The sequence below is a fragment of the Typha angustifolia genome, chromosome 7 (assembly GCF_048772165.1).
Source record: "Typha angustifolia cultivar Huaian chromosome 7, ASM4877216v1, whole genome shotgun sequence".
NCBI classification, from domain to species: domain Eukaryota; kingdom Viridiplantae; phylum Streptophyta; class Magnoliopsida; order Poales; family Typhaceae; genus Typha; species Typha angustifolia.
In genome coordinates this window covers 6,728,467-6,741,731 of record NC_133245.1, presented here as the reverse complement: position 1 = coordinate 6,741,731, position 13,265 = coordinate 6,728,467, and the positions used below count along the sequence as shown (strand labels likewise).

The 13,265-nt window shown below is 37.8% G+C and overlaps 1 protein-coding gene across 2 annotated transcripts in view; it reads right to left on the bottom strand.

Annotated features, from left to right (window-relative positions):
• Positions 1-8,914, bottom strand: part of LOC140762777 (SNARE-interacting protein KEULE-like) — a 36,756-nt gene extending 27,842 nt beyond the window's left edge. For both annotated transcript variants that reach the window (XM_073100723.1, XM_073100724.1), the window contains exons 1-2: positions 8,570-8,914; positions 6,602-6,660 (exon numbers count right to left, since the gene is read on the bottom strand). In XM_073100723.1, the coding sequence (XP_072956824.1) occupies positions 6,602-6,660; positions 8,570-8,639 (129 nt within the window). In that variant the 5' untranslated portion in view covers positions 8,640-8,914. The remainder of the gene's footprint in view (positions 1-6,601; positions 6,661-8,569) is intronic.
• Positions 8,915-13,265: the final 4,351 nt, after the last annotated feature.

The window sequence follows — 13,265 nt, the reverse complement described above, 5'->3', positions numbered from 1 at the left end:
GATCATCTTTAACACGAGGTAAATATATTTCGAACAAAAGCCACATCAAAATCATGAACAAGTTATCGCTCTTGATCAGCATAAGCTTAAGGTCAAACTTCCCTAAAAGGGCATCGAAGTGTATTAGGCTCCTACCTACATATAATCTAGGGAGGGAGATGCTTGCAGATTACCCTCAATTCTGAGGAGGTTGCTTTTAACACTTGAACCCATGACCTCTTGGATGCATGGGGCAAGCCTTACTGTTGCAGCAAGCTGCAAAACTCTTCCTACTACTGCATATTATTTTCTATATTACCCTGCAACCTAATATTGCTGCAGCAGAAAAATGTATAACCAACACCTCCTTATTACAACAAGTCGGCACCCAATTCATGAACCGTTCTACTCTGCAGTAATGTAGAAACGGTGTCTACCTTTTCTTTAACTGACAAGTCATTCGGTTTATTAGTTTGTTTCAAGTCAAATAAAATTCAACCTAGGTTGTTCTAGTTGACTGAATTTGGTTGGTAAGTCAATCGGGTTGGCTAAATGTAATCTGGTTAACTTAAAATGTGGTGTACGGTGTTACCACAACAAGTCATTTAATTTTGTTTTGGGGAAATATACCTAAAGTCTACTAGCAACTGGGCATATATTGTGAGTCATATTTGAGCAAATAAAAACCCTTAGATCACTAACTAAATAAAGTCTTAATTCAAATGCAACTAACTCCTAATAACAGTAGGCTGTAAACAAGATAACTAAGATCTTTCTGAATAAATTTTGGGTGCTAAAGTTTAGGCAAAAGATCACATCAGGAATTCCTAGTCCAACTAATCTATTCCAAATTCGCAAATCATCACATGGAATTTTCAATTTCGATTGTATAGCATTTACATGTTATGCAAACAAAACTTATGATTTCTCTCTTTTATCATGACTGATTATTCCACAAAAGGATTTCCTCTTTGGAATCAAATTAAAACTTGTCGAGTCATCATAATCAAAGTAAAATAAAGTTTTTAGTCATTCAACTTAACTGTAAGTATGTAACAGTAATAGTTATGCTTATTGGTATACAATAAAATTGGATGATATCTAATCTGATTCAAATATTTCATATATCTCGTAGCCAAATTAAAAGAGGCAATTTGAGCAGAAAGCCCATATCTATCTATTTTTTAACTTAAAATTCCAAAATCTCACCTAAATTGGGCACAAATTTATCTATAAATATAACACCTACAACAGATTAAAATTAGTTAGGAACCCAGGATCTGTTCCTCGAGCAAAAACAAAGCACTAACCACTACTCTTCCTCTGTATGGTACAAATCTTCTATCTCCTCTCTTCTTTATCTTCTTCTTCTTCTTAAGAGCATATGATGTTATCTGGATCAGGTCAGCTCACTTCATGGGACATTGGACTCGCTAGGTCGAGTCGGCTATCTTAGCTTAGTCAATTTCTATTTCAATTAAGTCATTTATTATTTCAGCTTATATTAGTTAAAACATTTAATTAAACTTAAGTCACTGAATTAACTGGTTATGTCCAGTCGTCGGTTAGCCTCCTTTAAATATGTGGAGTATAACCAAATTAGAGGGTCGTGAATTAAAGAATTGAATTGATCAAGGTTCCCAGTTTCGGCCGATCCCGATCCTAGTTGACTGGTTTCGGCTGCGGTTTTGCCCCCCCCCCCCACACCTGCCTCTCTCCCTTTTCTCTCTCTCTTTCTCTCTTTTCCTCTCTTTCCTCTCTTTCTCTCTTTTCTTTCTTTCTCTCTTTCTCACGGATCTCTTACTCTCTTTCTCACCGGTGACTGAATAGTGAGTAGATCTCCATCTCTCCGGTGATCTCAACCTCCGGCGACGTTATCCGACGACCTCGATCTCCAGCGACCTTCAGTAAGTTTTTTTTTCAGTTTTTTTTTTTTCCATTGTGCTGCACCTGCACCTGCAGCAGGTGGTGCTGTGCACCTGCAGCAGGTGCTGCTGCTGCTGTGAGCTGCAGCAGAGACTTCTCTGCTGCTGCTGCAGTAGAGAGTAGAGACTATATTTTATTTTAATTTTTATTTATGTTTTTTAGTTGCAGAGCTAAAATATCAATGGCTCCAAAAGAGAAGTCATATGATACCGACATTGGGTGGCAACATTGCAGTACTATTGGGCAAGATAAAAGACGCGTTAAATGTAACTGGTGTGGAAAGGAAATGAGTGGTGGTGTCAGCCGTTTGAAAGAACATTTAGCTGGAAGACAGGGAAATGTAGCAGCTTGCACTCAAGTGTCTTTGGAAGTTAGAAAGCAGATGTTGACTCATTTAATTGGCAAAAAGAAGGATAAACAATCTGCACAACAAAGAGAGTCAATGATTCGTGAAGAATTGATGCATAATCCTGTACACATTGATGATGATAGCAGTGAGCAAAGTGAGGAGGATGAGGAGGGCAATAAATGAGAGCAGAAATATGCATAGAGAAGAGGAAGAGATGAGAAGAAGCACTGGTGGTAATTTTCAGAGATCTAGATCAGTTAATATACGAGAGAGAGAATATGGGGGCAGTAGTTCTACCAATAGGACTCCTGGTGTTACAGCAGAGTCTGAAAATATTGAACCAATGGATATATATCTTCAAAATAAAAGGGGTCGTACACAGACTTCAATCAAGACAGCTCTCAAAGGAATTAAAATGCAAAGAAACACATTGGTAAAGCTATCTCTAAATTTTTCTTCTACAACCATATTCCTTTCAATGTAGCTGATAGCCCTTACTATCACACTATGGTGGATGCTATACAATCAGTAGGGTCTGGTGTTCCCCCTCCTAGTTCAAATGATATTGCTACTAAATATCTTGACTCAGAGGTAGATGAACTTCATACTTATATTGAGATATTTAAACGGTATTGGGATGAATTTGGTTATACACTGATGTGTGATGGGTGGAGTACACAAAACAGAAGAAATATAATTAATTTCTTAGTGTACTCTGGCATGGGGACAATATTTTTGAAGTCTGTGGATGCTACTGCTCATTTCAAAAATGCAGATTATATTTGTCAGTTGATGGATGAGGTGATACAAGAAATTAGTAAAAAAAGAGTAGTCCAAGTAGTTACTGATAATGGGGCAAATTATAAAGCTGCTGGAAATTTACTGATGATTAAAAGACCTCATTTATATTAGACGTCATGTGCTGCACATTGTATTGATCTGATGTTAGAGGATATTGCAAAAGAGCCTGAAATTGACATGGTCATATGTGAAGGTCAGAGGTTAACAAATTTTATATATAACCATAGTTGGATTCTTAATTTACTCAGGCAGATGACTGGTGGTAGGGACATCATCAGACCCGGCGTCACTAGATTTGCCACTCACTTTTTAGCCTTGGAGAGCATCATGCGCTACAAGGATGATATTATGCGGATGTTTACATCACAAGAGTGGTCTATGAAAATTAAGAATATGAAACCTAAAGATAAATCTTTACGTGAAACTTTGAAAAATATGGCTCTTGGAAATACATTTTTGGATAATATTACAATTGCCACCGCAGTATTTGAGCCTCTTGTCAAAGTATTAAGACTTGTAGACAGTGATAACAAGTCTGAGATAGGTTTCTTATATGAGGCAATGGACATAGCTAAAGAATCAATAAAAAAATATGTGGGCCAAAGTTATAGAAAGTGGTGGAAGATGATTAATTCTAGATGGAACAAACAACTACATAGAGATATACACGTTGCTGGTAAGCATGCTTTTAAGTTTTAAGTTTTAATTTACTTTTATTTATGAATATTTAAAATTTTGAATGCTTATAATTTACAAATTTTAAATTTCTACAGGGTATTTTCTTAATCCAAGATTTCAATTCTCTAAAAATGTCAATAATGATAGTGAAGTCTTGTTGGGGGTTAGAAAGGTAATCAGCAAGCTTGAGCCCGATATTCATAAACAAATCCTGTGCGATAAAGAAGTGAGTTATGATTCAATTAAATAATTTTATTATTATTTGTTTCAAGTTTTAACTTTCAATATAATCAATAAGCTAATAATATATTTCTGATTTCAGATGGAGAGATATAGATTGAGAGCTGGGCAATTCAGTACTGCTAAAGTTGCTGCAGCTATATCTCATAACACTCCAGCTGAATGGTGGTCTATTTATGGATGGGAGGAGGCACCAAATTTGACGTCAATAGCAAAGAAGATTTTAAGTCAAACTGTGTCTTCATCACAGTGTGAAAGAAATTGGACTACTTTTTCCTTAATCCACACAAAAACACGCAACCGATTGACAATGGAAAGATTGAAGAAGTTAGTTTTTTGTCATTATAATATGAGATTGAGGGAGAGAAATTTAAGAAGAAAGGCAGAAAATGAACAACTGATTGATTTAAATCATGTTTTTGATGAAGAAGACCCCTTGACTCCATAGATCAGAGAAATGGAGGACAGGTTATTAGATGACAGAGATAACCCATGGTTAGATGAAATATTGGGAGAGACCACGACGAGAGTAGAGGCTGGTACGAGTCATGGTCCTGATGATACATATGGTGGTGAGATCGTTCCATCTAAATTTGTTGAGGAAAGTCAAGGAGGCATAAGGAGTGAAGACAGAGAAACTGAGGATATATATACATATCAGCGACATCGTCATGAGATGCATTTTGGTTCCTATGATTATGGTACATCGAGTATTTATTGTTTGGAGCCATCACAAGATCCATATGCTAGTTATTATCCTCAGTATCCTCAGTATTCTCAGGCACAAGATCCAAATGCTGGTTATTATCCTACTCAAACGCAAGTCACACAACAAGATCCATACAATATGACTAGTATGATGGAATCACTTTTTGGAGTATCAGGTCTCAGACATCAATATTTACAAACTTATGGTGATTATGATGATGAAGACTATAGAAATTTACGAGAACCAGCTCAGTATTCAACAAAGTTTTAAATTTTGATTAAGTTAATACATTTTTTTAAGTTTTTAGACTTCATATGTGAGTAATTTTTGTTTTCTTATTTTTTGTCATTTTTCTAAATTTTTTTGCATTTTTAAATAATATTTAGAATTTTATATAATTAAAAAACAGTCCGATCCGATACGAACGGCCGAGACGGCCGATACGTATCGTTTTTCTAGACAGCCGATACCGATCCCAATCCCGATACTGGGAACCTTGGAATTGATTTTCCTTCCTCTCCTTCTCTCTTGCTCTTCTTCCTAACTCTAACCCTCTCCTCAAACCCAAGCCGCCGCTAGCCCTTCTCCTCCTCGTTCGTCGGCCCCCCCTTCCTCTTTAAGACTCGACCACCTACTCCCTCCTTTCCCCTCTAAGTATCAAATCTACCCCTACCATCATTTCCATCCATGTCATTATCACCATCTTCAAGCCGATTCACCACTGATGCCCTCTAAACTGCAATCACCTCTACCCACCACCATCGGCCCTTCATTGAGATTAGATCCAGATATAATTCAAATCTGAAAGGGCTTGAATATCAAAAGCATAAATCGGGAGCTTACAAAGCTAACCTATCTAGTTTAGTAATCTTTCGATGAGAATAGTTAGCGAATATTCTTCCCGAACTGCGCAGATCGCATTTCTGCAACCATATTAGACCTACCATTCGAGATCGGATCCATAATAGTTTAGGAACCAGATTCTTACTATTCTGACTACTCCAGTTCTTATATTCATTTTCTTTCTATTTCACTCTCATTCCCCCTTCTTATCTTTGCCATCATCAAATACATTGAGTTTCGTTCATAAAAAAAGCAAGACAAGACTCCTGTCTCAAGATACTCAAGTCTCAACTACTAGGAATGATCATTCCAGTCTTTATCCTCCGTTCATCTCTACTTATTAAAAGCGTTTGTGTTAATCAAATGCTCTCATGTCCTAATTCAATTTGTCAATATATAAAAAGACAATTAGAGACTTCCAATGTCTCTTCAAAATAAAATAAGGGAATACATAATTGCCACCAAAAACTTTTAAAATATTATAATTGCCACTAAAACCTTCTGACTGTTCATAATCACCATCATGGTTAATTGAAGGAATATCCATAAAATATCCTTAACATTTGTTTGTTAATGTTAACAAATACATAAAATAGCTAAAATACCCTTCTCTTGAGAAATTTAGGGTGTCAAATATTAATCACTGATTTTTTCCTTACAAGAAAAAATATCATATTCCCTTATAATATGATATCGGATGGCACAAGATAGTTTTTGGACCATTTTAGATCATTATTGTAAGGGAAAAATGTCTTTTTTTAAATCTAGGTTTAGTTTATATCATGATTAGTTAGTTTTAATTGATGGAATGGCATTTTTGATAGAGGTCACTGGTTTGGCTGGAATTATGATATTTTGAAGAATGTAATGGCAATTATGATATTTGAAATATTTTCAGTAGCAATTATGTAAAAATCCCAAAATGTAATAATATTAATAACAATTCCAAATATGGAATATAAAACTAATAATACAATTAGAAAGCATATTAAATCAAATTGGCTCTAAATCATTAGCCAAAAGAATATAAGGACCAAAAAACATCCATACAACTAGAGATATGTCATAAGAAGTACCTTCCATGTTGATTTTGAATCCTTTGCCCTAGTTGATCGAAGCATTTCATATAATAAACCTAATAAGAACAGGATATATGTATAAGATAAATCAAGGTTCCAAAGGAAGGCATAAGAAATAAGAAAAAAGTTACACGAGATCATACATATAACTGAAATGCAAATTGAAATTTGATTTTATGCACTTACGCTAAACTGGGAATATACTGATATGTCTATCTCGCAAAAAGCATACATTGTCAATAATTATTTTACCACAAAATCCACAATGTCGAGCTATGAAACAGTAGAAAGCTGATATTGCTCCTTATAGATGGGTGCTCAATCTCAAACAAGCAATGATGTCTTTATGTCCTCAAATATCTATAATTAATGAAGCATGGTCCAAAAGCTATAGGTACTGATGTATAGGTACTACTCTCCAATATTGCAAAACCTTCCATCAATGCTCTCATGCAACGAATTTCTTTTACGAAAAGAAATTATAAATAAGAACTATAACTTAGTAAAAGAATCAAAAATAGAAAGAGAAAAATTGTTTTTCTTTTAAAGATTCAAGCTTACACATTCTAAAAACATTAACCAAAATTTATATCATCAAAGCTTTCCTATCAAATAGTCAATTCAGAATAGGACTTTTTCATTAATCTCAATTTCGATTTATCTTATTTATGAAGAACTGAATCAAGCAGACAGAACAGCCAAATAATTACTCTCTGTTGAAGGACTTGGAAACCAACAAATTTTAAAAAAAGAGGGAAAAAAGATGCATAATTGAAACAGAAAACAAAACTACCATCAATTAGGGAGGACCCAAAGACAAAATAAAGAAAGAACATCATTATTGAAAACAAAAAAAAGAATAAAGCCCTCCCACTGTGTAGGTGTGTATACTGTATATATATGTTTACACATATAATAAATAAATATATATATATATATATATATATATATATATTACAGAAAATTGTGGAACAACAAAAAGGCTCAAATGAACAGCCCTCCACCTCCCCCTCAGCAATTCATGTTTCAGAGGCTAAATAGCATGCTAAGAAATACGACTGAAGAGAACAAAACTTCCTTGAGTCTAACCTCAGCTGTGATTTAAATTGGAAAGACAGAAATATGACAGTCCCATTAGCCCATTACATTATAATATATAAGGTGATTATTTCAAACAGTGACATTATTCAACTTGTGAGCACTAAAATGAGAAAGGGAGATCAGTGTAAGTTGAAGGGAAATCAGAGATATGAAATTAAGGAATAGATGGTAAAAGGATTGTCATGGTTTTTCCCATCAGATCATAATTGTCCTGATTTTCATTTTTCATCTCTCATTTCTACTTTCTTGTTCTCTATTTGACCATGACAATCCTTAGATGTAAAGCTCCTGTTTTTAAATTTTGTCATGAGAAATAAACACACATATTTATGCTACGCAACCAACTGGACACCTCTAGAGGATAAATATAAGTATCCCGGTTATATAGAGATAGGACCCCTTCATCCACTATCAAAGCTTTTCTTTCCTACAACCAAACAGGGCCGAGATTTACCAAATAGGGCCAAGATTTACCCATGTGAACTTCTGGATCCCTTAAGGAAGATTAGACAAGGACAAAAATTCCAGCAAATGGAACAATTACCAGTACAACACTCACCATCTTGAATTCTTGATAGAACCTAAAAGACTTACATACTAAAATCTCACAGCAGACAAGTATCATTGAACTTGTATAATTGGCTACCATCTTCACCTAGACCTCCTCTACTTAAATCAATCTTCTACTAGACACATCCTTACACTACTAGCAAACCATCCCAGATCGGCCTCAAAATTGAACCAATACAACGCAGCAGCATCAAAAGAAACGCGCTTAACTGTTTGACTATGTTATCAAATTGGAGGAAACTCTAAGGAGCAACTAATTAACAAGAAAGTAAACGGATTTGGAAGGTCACTTACGATCTCGGCTAATCTGGCGAAAGGTCTTGTGATCTCCGCTGTGGGAGGAGTCCGAGTCGGATATCGACATGGCCCGATTCGCCTGCGTCCGCCTCCTCCCCTGTTTGAGATCTATCTCCGGATTATTTTATTCTCCTCTTCCTCTCTCTTCGCTCTTCCTCCTCCTTCTCGTCTTTCCCAAATGTCTGAACGAGGGAGGAGAATAGAAGATGATGCGAACCGAGGCGGTGGTTGACCGGAGGAGTCTGAACACGCTTGCCTCGGTTTTGACTAGGAGGAGAGAAGGGATACAGAGAAGCGAAGAATGTCCCGTTAGAAGGCTGGGGAAGGTGAGAGGAACCAAGGGGCAAAAGGAACTGGAGAATTGGTATTTCCGTCACCGTTGCACGAAATGACAAGAATGCCCCTTCACTTTTCTAACCGACGGGACGGGAGTGGGGATGCAATCGGTCCGTAGGTAAGAACTAAATTCCGAAGATTTTAAAACTTATAACTCAGTCCTGTCCTATTTTGGTTTCTCCTTGCAAGAAAATATTTGTCCCAATTTAGTTTTCCCTTGTAAGTCCAGGACTATTCTTTTTCGCTTTTATTGTTTTTTCAAGTTTGTTCATTCTTCTACCGCTTGATTGTCTTATTACGTTAATACAGTTCAGCTTAGGGTTAGTTTATAATTTATTTGAAAAAAATAAAGGTTACAGTAGTTGACAATTTCATTCTCGAAATAGGGCATTCGAACGACCTTCTAGATATTCGAGAGCAAATTTTTGAGCAAAAAGAGGGTTTAAGGCTTTCGAATGCCCGACGGCAAAGTTTCTCATGTCTAGGTGTGTTCTTTTAGTGTTTTTGCTTATGTCGAGCAGTCGAGCTCAAGCATGTTTAATCTGATTATCAAATCTAGTTAAGCCAAATAGCCACTTATAAATAAATGTGGGGGCGCACTTTGTTGGTCATGTTGGAAATATTGATATGATCGCATCACAATATTACAAACCAAATTTGAAATGATCTAGATGTAAGAAAATTATAAAAATTTATATAGAGGTAGCCTTAGAAGTGATGGATCTAATGGATCTAGTTCATGAAAATTCAACGTCTGGATGAAAAGTTATAAATGAAACAGTGAAGGGAGGTTGAAATATGGCAGAATAGTAAATATCCAACATTGCAACCGTTGTCGAAGAGTGACGGACGGCCAAGAGTGGTGATGGATGGCCATAAAATAGGGCGGCTACTAGTGGAGGAAGGTGGCTAGGGTTTGAAAAATCAAAATGATTCAACAGCTATGATCTACTCCTAAAAAGATAAAGATAATCTAACGGCTATGGTATAAGAACAAAAATATTAACTTGGCTAAACTTAGATTCCTTTAATGATAATTATCAATACATGTCTACTCCTATATATAGGAGTAGAAATCTCCAGTGGATCGAATCCACATATGAATTATCCGATTTATGTGAAATTCAAATAATAAGATAAAGCTAACTAATTAACTTGACTCGACTTAAACTATGTGGTTAGATCATAACAATCCACCACGCTTCCAATACCATATCCTTAAAATGACTAGTCTCTTATGTTCTTGTACTCGTACAACTTGTCGTGATAATTAGTGGATTCAGGTTCATCTTCCCCGAGTCTCGTCGGCGGCTCGGCTCCGACGAGTCCAAGTCCAAGGGCAAGAGAAAGAGAGCTAGAGAGGGAAAGAGAGAGGCTTACCCTAGTGGCGGCAGGCTGACGACGGCATGAGGGTAAAGAAAGAGAAAGTTAGAGAGAGAGAGAGAGAGAAAAGAAGAGAGAAGAAGAGAGAAGAAGAGAGAGAAAGAGAGAGCTCACCGACGCTCGCGAAGGTGGCGGCGGTGGTTTCCAAGGATGGCGGCGGCGGCGATAGACCGGCCTCGGCAAGAGCGAGAGAGAGAGAGAGAGAGAGAGCCGAGAGAGAGGGAGAGCGAGAGCGAGAGAAAGATATATAGAGGGAGAAAGAGAGGTGGTGGGAGGGAGGCCGCGGCACGGCGGCAGGGCCCACCGCGCTAGCTGGCCCGGCTAGGTTGGCCGGGCCGACGCCTGGGGTGCGTGGCGCGCTGCCCTCCTACCACTGCATAGCACGAGGCCGACTACACTGTGGCTGACCACGTCGTGCCATGTAATTCGTTTTTTTTTTGTTGGATTGGGTTGTTATATCCTAAAAGGGTTGACTCTCACCAATCAATAGTAAATCGTTAATCACCTAGCAAAACGACTGCCCAATTATTTGGGATCCACAGACTAAGATCTCAGGCATGGATCCTAGGTATTATATACTATAAATATCCTCCACCCATAACTCTAGCCAGAGAGGTGTTAGGTGCCATCGAAACGTAGATGTCATCATCTTTATGATTGTGCATGTATTGTAAATGACATGATAAGGCAAACATGACTAGCATAACATAATCGTAAAAATGGATATCTAATCATCTAGATGGATGCACATCATAATTAAATTAATAAAAGTTATGTTAAGCAGCATGTTAATCAAACAAGTTTCACTATAATAAATGAATTAGCATGTCATAAATGCTTATATTTTCACTTATCACATCAAGCAATAATTCAAGAGTTGATATACCACTTGCATAGATTTGCTAAAATCTTAGTGATAATTAGTCCTCACTTTATTCATGGAGGAGTGCGCTGGTCCCAAGGTGCTATGCCACAGAATTACTAGGTCAGCACTAATTTCTCAATTTATAAGGGTAGTGAAAGAGGGGAAAAATAATAATAAAGAGAGGAGAAAACAATCGAGCTTAGGCCCTACCTAGTCCAAAAATAATAAAACAAAACTAAAAAGGCTTGGGCTGATAGGCGAGGCCAAACCTATCCCAAGAGCACGACGTGCTCGAGCTGGGCCAAGCCCAGCCATCACATAACCAAAGCGCTCGGGCTGGGCACCACCTAGTCCGAGCAACAGTCCCTAGCCTAATCGGTTGGGGTACTGCACTAGAGGGGAAGGGACCCTTCCTCCAAATATCGACAACACCCCACGAGGGGGGAGGGGAACCCACACCGATGGCCCTATGCCATTTGACTGCAAAAGGTGGAAGGAGGATGAACGCGTTGTGCCCGAAGCGCCATGCCATCATCGATTAGAGAAAGAAAGAGCAAGGGAGAAGGACTCATTGTGATACACCTTGTTAGATTCTTTTCTTATTGCATTAGTTATTTATTTTTATTAAAATAAATTTTTTGTAGGTCGCGTTCGAACGCGGAAGGGGGCACGTTCAAATGCCTGCATCAGATTCGCAAAAATAGAGAACATCTTTTGTGCGTTCGAACGCGGTCGGGCCCATTCGAACGTGATCGGCGGGAGTCCACTAGAATTAGGGTTAATAATTATTATTTTGGCTTATTAGCTAGCCTGTATAATGGTGTGGATGGCAACCAAAATCATTATGCTTAATGAATATTGGTTTCTTGCCTCTTCAATCCTCCCTCTGGTCTCTCTACTCTAATCTCCTTCCTCCCTCTTCACTAACCAACCACCTCTACCATTGGCAAGGTCTCTCCTAACTTCTAATCTCCATCTTCTATCAAGTCCTCCCGCTTCCTTAGGATCTCAACCACTTCTTCCTCTTCCTCTTTGTCCCTTAAACAATATCCACCATCCACTCTCATCTTCATTATCATCCATAACCCTAATATCTATTCCACCCGTCACCACCACCATCATCCGTACTATATCATATTTTCGTTCTAGTTTTAATTCGAATTTGAGAATGATGTAAATACGAAAACGTAGATCAGGGAGTTATGAATCGATTTCACTTGGTTTCATAATTTTCTAATTATAGGAAACTATTTGGTGAATATTTTTCCTCAGTTGACTAAACTATTTCCTATAATAAATTTAGATCTTGAAAGAATCGTTCCATAACCTATCATTAGTATCAGAGCCCGGTTAACCTCGGACCTTCATTAATGGTGAAAACAAGAAAAATGACATCAACAAGGAGATCAATGGAGAACACACCGACAAGGGAAGACTCAATCTATGATAATCCTAACCATGAAGCCGATTCCTTTAGGGCAGCCACAGTAGGACCGAGTCAACCAATTTCCATGGGTGTGAACATGGGCTTAGCGGAGGAACTTAGAGGCATGTTCCAAATATTATTGTATAGAGTGAACGCAATGTAGAATGATCATAATGATTTGAAGTAATATGTCATGAACCGATCAGCTTCATCATCTCCTCAACGAAGATCAGTACCTCAAGAGGGACCAGCAGTGGGACCGCACCTAACTAATACCCCATAGGTCTAAGTACGACATGCTAATATTAATGATCCTCTTTTATCTATTCCTACATATCATCCCCTACCTCCGATAAACAACCCAAAACCAGAGGTGGTGGAACCTGAGAGACGTGCGGCACCGATGCGCTTCGTTGATGAAGAGGATTGGTACTTAGAGGATGATGTTGATCCATTCGAAGATGGTGATTGGCAAGCTCGAGGATTTAGAGAAGGAGATCAAAAGCGCAAGGGTTCAGACCGGAACTAAGGATTTTTCGTAAACCCGACAATGCTATCCGAGGGAGAACCACACACTTGGACTTCGCAAAATTCTAAGATGGTGATCTGATTGACTGAGTGTTTCAAGTGGAACAATACTTTGATTATCAAGGGACAGCGGAGGACGCAAAGGTCTAGATGGT